The sequence below is a fragment of the Paramormyrops kingsleyae genome, chromosome 4, assembly GCF_048594095.1.
Source record: "Paramormyrops kingsleyae isolate MSU_618 chromosome 4, PKINGS_0.4, whole genome shotgun sequence".
Taxonomy (NCBI): domain Eukaryota; kingdom Metazoa; phylum Chordata; class Actinopteri; order Osteoglossiformes; family Mormyridae; genus Paramormyrops; species Paramormyrops kingsleyae.
This window is the reverse complement of record NC_132800.1, coordinates 10,407,161-10,415,248: the sequence shown is the minus strand read 5'-3', so window position 1 is coordinate 10,415,248 and position 8,088 is coordinate 10,407,161. Positions and strand designations below refer to the sequence as shown.

Here is an 8,088-nt window from a genome sequence, read left to right as displayed (position 1 = left end):
TCTTTTTTTCCTTCCTCTTGTGCTCCGGCAATCCCTCTTTCTCTGTATGGGCTGGGGAAAGTCAGGTTTATGGATAGATAGATGGATGGATGGATGGATTGATGGATGGATAGATGTAAAACAGCATTAGTCAAACGTGCTATTAAATGGAATGTTTTTTAAAACGCTCAGACTCCGTCCTGTGCTATTTCACCCCCCCCCCCCCCAATTACAATGGTACATCACAGATCTGTCAGCCCCCAGAGCAGTCAGACCATCAGCGCAGACAGGCCAGGTCCACTTGGGGGTGGGGCTGGGTTAGCACGGCTTCAATGCTGACACGGAATTAGCCGCTCCAGTGAATGATGGAATCGGCTGTTTTGACAAGGGGGCTGTTCAGCCCTGAGAAGGAGCATGCAGACACATCTTGGTTCAGCCTGCTCTGATTTCTACAGCCTTCTGTCTATCTCTCTGCCATGTCGCAGGCTTACTAATCAAACCCTGAGCAGCAACATTCCTCTACAGGTAAACCAAACCATCAGCATTACGCAACTGCAACATAGATGGATGGATGGACAGATTAACTCATTAAATATACAACAAGATCATCAAACCATCGTCCCAGTGAATTATGGGAAATTGACCCAGGTTTTCATTTGCCAGCCTACACAAGCAAAACATTCATTGAATTATCTAGTACTGAACAATTTTGGATATCGGTACCAAGAATCTTTTTTTTTTTTATTTCTTCTCATCCACACCTCATCCACACAATAAAGGTAGGATGAGAAAAGGATAAGGAAACAGTGTGGACACAGGTCCAGGACATTGAAAACATTGCACTTTACTTTCAATAACACTTTCCACTTTACAAAATATATAGTTACATGCTTAAAAACTATTTATAACATATAAATCCATTGCAATCAGAAGTAAACTTTTCTCATTCCGAAGAATTTACATGTTTAAATGTGGTTGATTTGTAGAGATTTATGAGAGGTCAGGTTACATTTAAATTTTTGAGATGGAGGGATAAAGATGAGAAGACAGGTGTCTGTTTATTTGTTCGTTCGTTCGTTCGTTCATTCGTTCGTTCGCTCATCTTCTCAGCTGCTCCATGTTAGCCTGAACCCAGAAGGCAGAGTGGCGTACTGTGCGCGGAACTGGATGAAGACGTTGTTCGAGGAGGCCGTGAAGGGGGCGATATTCGTCTCCTGGGTGACAAAGGGATGGGTAGAAGGAGCTTTAACCTTTGACCTCGGGCAGACGGCCAATAAAACTTAACATGACATCGTTGTCAGAATCATGCTAGGCTAGGAAGTGACACACGAACGGGGGTGGGTGACTTGCGTCCCACACGTACCGCTCCACAGTATGGTCCGATGGGGGGGCTGCTGGTATCTGTCCCGTCGTACAGCTTGAGGTAGTTGTTCTGACAGTCGCCAGGGTCGTCGATGCTGAACTGGACAAAGGTGACGGTGACCACGCGGCCTACCGGGGCCTGGATGGTCCATTCACACTGGCTGCCGTTGGAGTAGGTCCCGGGGAAATCAGGACTGGTGAAGGAGCCGTGGTCTCCGTACAACATGCCTCCGCATCCTGGGGAGAGTCACATGCAAGTCAGGCAGCTCTCTCATTGGTTAATAAGCAATCAATACGCAACGAAGCTGTGAATTCTATCTGAAGAGGAGCATTATGGGTCTATCCAACTACAATGTCTTCTAGTGACCCACAAGCTTTTCCAGAATCCAAGGCGATGCAGGAATTGGCTTATTCGTTAAAAAAAGAAGTACAGCAAGCTGCTGGCTGCACAGATACGAGACGAACTGGAACAGCTGGCCAGATTAGGCTCGGTAAATAACCATGATATTCAGATAGCGGTCGGGGAGTATCCTACAGATATTAAGGGTCACCTGGGCAGGGGGAGATCACGCTTATGGAAATTAATGTTTGCTTGACACTAATTAGGCTGTGTGTCTTGGGTTGAGTGGGGGCAGCTGCATTTTCATTCCTTATAAAATGAACTCGAGCGATGACAGAGAGTGACTGGTCATGGTGGCATTCAGACGACAGAGCAGCAAGGACGTCTCACTGACTGGGACTTAATGAGGGTTTCTCTAGTCCTGTATAGGTTGTGATTACGCCCTAGTTCATGTGCTTTGATAGATGACTGAATGTGCCTATGTGATCTCATGACTCTGATTGGCTCAGAGCTCACCACTCCTCATTGTGAAAATTGTCCTGTTAAGTCCTGCTTGTTATGTCTGACAACTTGCTGAATATCACACCTCTCCCCTTTGCACTGATTGGCCATACAGTACTGTATGTATGTAAGCCCCGCCTCCTCATTCTGATTGACAGCACCAACGCCCTCCTCTTACCCTGTGGGGAGGAAGTCCACGTTATTTCAAAGCCATCGCGTACTTCAGAGAAGTCACTCTTGAAACGCAGGAAGAGCCAATTGGACCTGGGGAAAACCGGGCCGGGCAGCGCCGACCCGCAGAACTTCCCCAGCAACGGGGCATCAGCTGTGCTTCCATTCCGCACCTGCAGGGGGCAACTGCAAGTCAATCAATGCACTTTATAGGGCCCTATTATTCAAATCACGGTCCTCAAGGTCCGAGCACTTCCTTTACCTGTAAGCCAGGTGTGTAGCCTCTGACCAATCAGAATCAGTAATTATTAAACTAACTACCTGGGAGAACTGAAAACAAGGCCTGGATTTGGAATGGAGGTCCAGATTTGAAGAGCCCTGTTATAGGGTACTCAGGATGGCTGCTCCATTATTTTCCTTGAAGGATGAAGCAAGTTTCATTTTGTCCCCTTATACTATCATTTTTTTCTGAGGTTTTTCTGTTCTCCCATTCTCGCTGGACAAAAGCCCTAAAGCACTCTGTGCCAAATGCAACTGTAAAGATTTGCTACAGCATATAAAATTGGATTATTGATGTTAAAAAGGGCTATAAGAGCCAACGAGAGGCACATATTTTCATCCTCTAGTGTCTATTGTGGCCTGTTTGCAGTGTAGTTAATATTCATTGTTTGCCAAGATAATCTCCAGCCTCTGTGCCGCTTCTTTATTCTGCACAGTAATTGGTGACTAAACTGTATTTCAAGCTCTAGATTTACAATTTGGCTAAATCAGGAAGTGAAAAATAACCCGAAACCTCTTACTTAGACCATACCATAAATACGATTCTAAAGAGAGAAATATTGCATGAACCCTTTATTTTAGACGGTATAATTATTAAATCTTCTCTAAGTGTGGCTTCTTAGTGAGTCTTAACAGGAAATGTGCTGTAAAGGATTACAGTGTGAATTGCACGGAAGCTGCAGTTTATTCCTCAGCTGTCATGGCCCTGGTGGGGTATCGTGAACTAGCACAGGCCCAGCCCACAGGTCTGCTTGGGGAGAGGGGGGGGGGCAGCTCCGTCACAGCGCCACGACGGATCTGACAGCCGCCGCTAAGGCGCCGCTCACGAGCACAAGCGCGAAGGAGGCCCGAGGATGTGGTCACCTCCAGGAAGTCGTAGCTGCAGGACGGGTGGGACTCCAGGTCGAAGCTGGTGAAAAAGAGCGAGATGGAGCTGTTCTGGGGGGCCTGAAGGGTGATGGCGCAGTCCACGTCGTGGGGGTAGGTCTCCGGCCAGCCTGGACTCTTCAGGTAGCCGTACGACTGCTGGTACACCCGGCTGCACCCTGTGAGACACACCGTGAGCCGTTAGCGGACGCGTGGTATACGTCATTAGCACGCAGCTAGAGCAGAGTAGCTGTTTCTGTACTTTAAAAAGGGTTTGGGATGTAGTAAGGAAATGAAAGAATGACTAATTACCACACCCTTTAGGGCTGAAAGGTACCATGAGAGTAATAAGCAAACACTTATCACACTTAACACTACACAGAAGAAAAACTATGAAAAAAGAAAATAAAGACTAGAAAGAAATCGATACCAGTAATATTAAAAGTGAAATAAAATAGCTATATCCACTGGAACTAAGGGTGAAGTTAAACTGAAATAAACACAGCTTAAAATGAGTAACACAGAGAAGCAACTGAGGCAAGAGATCTTGCATTTGTTTTAACATCACCTGCCACTTGGTAGGTGAGACTGAAGCCGTTGCCGTCCATGTAGGCCTCGGACTTGAACGTGAGGTGCATGGTGCGTCCATACGAGTAAAAATCCGGTACGTTCGAATCGGTACCGCAGAATCTGTGCACCTGCCCGTAATCTCCCTAAAAAACGGAAATAGCGAGGGTGGGATGCATTTCTCAGTTCCGCCACTAGATGGTGCAGTTCTAACAGCTTACAACATTAAGTGAATGACTTTCTAGTACTTCTATAGTCTATTACAGTGACTTGAGTCACACAGGCCTTACCGTTGGCCAGTCCTTCATCTCCAGATAGTTCTGTGTACATCCCTGTGATGGCTGCAGGTGGAAACTCTGCACCGACACCTTGATGTTCTCTTGAGGAGGGGAGTCTAAGATCCAGCGGCAGGACGTGGAGTCGGGGTAGGCGTTGGGGAACATCGGGGAGGTGATGGTCTGTGGCGAGCTTGTGGCATTGAAGCTGCCCCCGCAGAGCACTGCGCACATGCGCACACACACACACGCACACGCACACACACACACACACACACGCGCACACACACAAAGGTTTGGAATTATATCTTTGTGGGGACCCTCCATTCATTTCTGGGGAAAACTCTAATCCCAACATGACAACCTTAACCTTAACCATAAGTAACCAAACAAAATACAAGACTATTGGCATTTTTAGTTTTTTGATTGCTTTTCAGATCTTTGCGGGGACCTGAAAATGGTCCCCACAACGTCAAAATAACAGGTTTATATTATATTGTGAGGGACATTTGGTCCCAAAAAATGTCATAAATATATAATCCACACACACAATTTAGCACTGCCTGTAAACCATGTGATGAACATAGTTCTACATTGGAATTGTCCTATGCAGCCTCATGGAGCTCATCTCAGAAGCAACAGGTACAAGACAGGGAGTATCCCAGCATGGGTCACCAACCCATTCATTATAGGTGGAAAATACAGTATCTTAGTAATCAATTTTTCTGTAGTTCCAAGCGTTGCCTGTAGAGGGTGCCAAGGAACACAACCTACTGTCTTCAGTCTTGTAGGTGGCATTGAAGCCGGAGAAGGCCACCGTGTTGTCAGTAATAAAATGCACCGTGAGGAAGTTCCCGGTGGAGCGGAATGGGGCTGGCACAGCATTGCCGCAGAAGGTTCCCACGAGTGGGAAGTTCGCACTGTCTCCGTCAAAGATCTGGGGGGGTTTCCAGAGTCAGGGCTGAGAGGTGGGATCAGCAGTTACACGTCTACACTGTCATTTGACATGGGAACATGGGGATGCCCAATAACTTCATGTAATCACAAAACATAGGAGTTAGCAGGGATGCTAATGGACGTCTAATTGCTTCTTCAGATTAGTAGGCATCTAATCTGCACAGTTACACCAGGAAGCAGGATATAGCTAACCAGCTATATTATAAGAGATCATAATTATGCTATCATCAGTAATTAAACCACTTACCTAAATGCTATTGTCTAATGCCTATTGTTAGTTTTGTTCTAGTAACGTACATTCTGAAGTATTCTGCTTATCTTGCTTATTTATAGAGCTCTCCAGTCCAGAAAGGGCTATGAACGCTGGCAGAATCCAGCAGAGGTCACTGTGCCCTTACCTGGACGTAGTCATATTTGCAGGTGCCCTGCGTGGGCCCCTCTAGCTCGAAGGTGCTGAATGTGAGCTCCACCACCTTGTTGACCGGCGCGGCGATGAGCCACAGGCAGTTCAGCCGCGACTCGTACTTCCCATCCAGGTTGATGTCTGGCGAGCCAAAGGTGCCTGTTGGGTTGGTCAGGTAGCCGCCGCAGCCCTGCTGGGGTCCTGGAAGGGAGACCAGGGAGGAAAGGAATGGCGTGAGGGATTCAGGAGCAACCACAAGGGGGAGACAAATCTTGGTTACATGCAGTTCACACCTGCAGTTCACAGTTAACACCTAGCTTTTATTAAAGCAGTTCCATTTTTAGGATTTCAACGCATCCATGTCAAGTGCTTAGGGGTGAGTTTGCTGTGAAAGACGCGAAACGAAAAAGTAAATCAAACTGAAATTGAATTGAGCACACAGAGGAATTATGTCAAGATCCACCAGCAGGTGGCAGTAGTAATCCACAAACGCAAAAGCTTGCATAGAAAACGGAAACTTCTTAATATTGCTTCTTTCCTTTTCATTCCTCTAACTAACGCAGCACATTCAGAATCTTAGAGGCATAGCAATGAGCAAAAAGCACTTTCCCTGAATGATTGAGTCTGGCACAGATAAATGATTCAGGTTATTCTGCTTGGGCTCAGTACAGCAAGTGTTTTTTTGGGTCCTCAGGCTTTGACTTCAGCAGCACACATTCAGAGCTGTAAAGACAGGAAGTCTGGTGATGTAATGACGATGATGTAATCCCAGGGTACTTGCCTGGGTGGTTATTGTTACTGGGGCTAATTTCCTGGGGAGGAGGGGGTGGAAGTGATGAAGGACCATACACTAACAGTTTGTTTCCTGTCTTTCACCTCCCCCCTTCCACAGCCTCTAAAAAGGAAACTATGTTTGCTTCTGACTTTGACTTATTTAAGTAAATGAACATCTACGTATTTAGCTTTCAGGACAATGCCAAACAGTGACTTAATGCAAGTACATTAATTAACCAGTAAACGATGTCAGTTCGGCAGTAGTAACTGCTACCAGCTCCTGGTCTCCCTGCTGATTCAGACAGATTATCCTCTCCAAGTTTCAGAAAAGGTGGCGTTCTGGAAAGTTATGTCACATGACTCCTTCCAAGCTCCAGCAGATTTTCAGAAGACCCAGACACTGAGGACAGACTCCGCTCAAACCATCTTTATTGGAGAATTAGATGTATCAGTACTTCTAAATTAAGAAGAATAAGGGCTGCTTTTGTGTTGCGTGGCATTATGGTCTTATGATCTCTTATCTTGTTAACCATGAATGGGCGTGATTAAAGCATGAGCAGGAGTTCGGTGCAGGCTGTGACTCACTAAACAAACCAGGATGGATGAATCTACCACTGACTAGGGTAAGTTGGAACAGGACCAGGGGAGGCTGTGAAATCCAGGCCGTGAGACCCATGTCATCATATCGAAGCAACACATTGAACTAGTGGAACTGCATTTCAAGATGGTAGCAGTTTTAAAGCCATCTGTAGACCCCCAAGAAAGACACACCACCTGGTTCCCCAATCATGACGGAGAGGATGGGGACTTGAAGTGTGCAGTGAAAGTTCAATGCAGAAATACACTGAGTGACTGCAGTTACCCAGGCAAGCTGATTCTTCATTAAACCATCTATTCAGATTACATAATTTCCTGGGTCACATCTCCTACCTAACGTCTCACTGTATGTGGCCCTCCAGCCCTCCCCGGAAACAGTGGCATCAGTCCAGAAGACGATGAAGAGCTGATTGGTGGAGGACTTGAGGGTGGATGGGACCTCCCTGCCACAGAATTTCCCCAGCAGAGGACCAAGGGTGTCTGGCCCGTCATACACTGCCAAGTAGTCATACTGGCAGGAGGAAGAAGCCTCCAGGTTAAAGGTGTCGAACCTGAGAGATAGGAAGGCAAAGGAGGGGTTGTCATGACAACCACTACGACTTGGCCAAATTCACTGAGTTACATAACCTCATTTTCTTGAGATGGGTATGCAATCAAAGACAAAAAAAAACTGGGCAGGTAAGCAATGACCTCTCAAATTTTACATTAATATACAATTTCTAGTTTGATTGTTAATACACATCCATAACCAGAACCCAGCTTCGCACCGGTGTGCCGGACTTTAAGCACCAGGCCCCCTAGTGGCGAGACCAGGAACACTCACTTGAGTTCTACGATCCTGTTGGTGCCGACGATGATGTGGTAGGTGCAGTTGATGTTGTGGTGGTAGTCGCTGATGGAGAGGGTGGGGCTGCCCACTGAGCCGGTGCTGCTGTTGAAGATGCCCCCACAGGCTGTAGGAGCAGGACAGAGTCATGGGGCATGACATGCGCCTTCAGGATAAAGCTACAACACCA

At 46.6% G+C, this 8,088-nt stretch overlaps 1 protein-coding gene across 1 annotated transcript in view; it reads right to left on the bottom strand.

The window, feature by feature from the left end:
- Positions 1–803: 803 nt before the first annotated feature.
- Positions 804–8,088, bottom strand: part of cubn (cubilin (intrinsic factor-cobalamin receptor)) — a 54,258-nt gene continuing 46,973 nt past the window's right edge. The window contains exons 58-67 of the mRNA XM_023790598.2: positions 7,896–8,025; positions 7,406–7,623; positions 5,697–5,902; positions 5,116–5,278; positions 4,357–4,565; positions 4,068–4,212; positions 3,497–3,678; positions 2,361–2,526; positions 1,343–1,578; positions 804–1,193 (exon numbers count right to left, since the gene is read on the bottom strand). Coding sequence (XP_023646366.2) covers positions 1,086–1,193; positions 1,343–1,578; positions 2,361–2,526; positions 3,497–3,678; positions 4,068–4,212; positions 4,357–4,565; positions 5,116–5,278; positions 5,697–5,902; positions 7,406–7,623; positions 7,896–8,025 — 1,763 coding nt within the window. The 3' untranslated portion in view covers positions 804–1,085. The remainder of the gene's footprint in view (positions 1,194–1,342; positions 1,579–2,360; positions 2,527–3,496; positions 3,679–4,067; positions 4,213–4,356; positions 4,566–5,115; positions 5,279–5,696; positions 5,903–7,405; positions 7,624–7,895; positions 8,026–8,088) is intronic.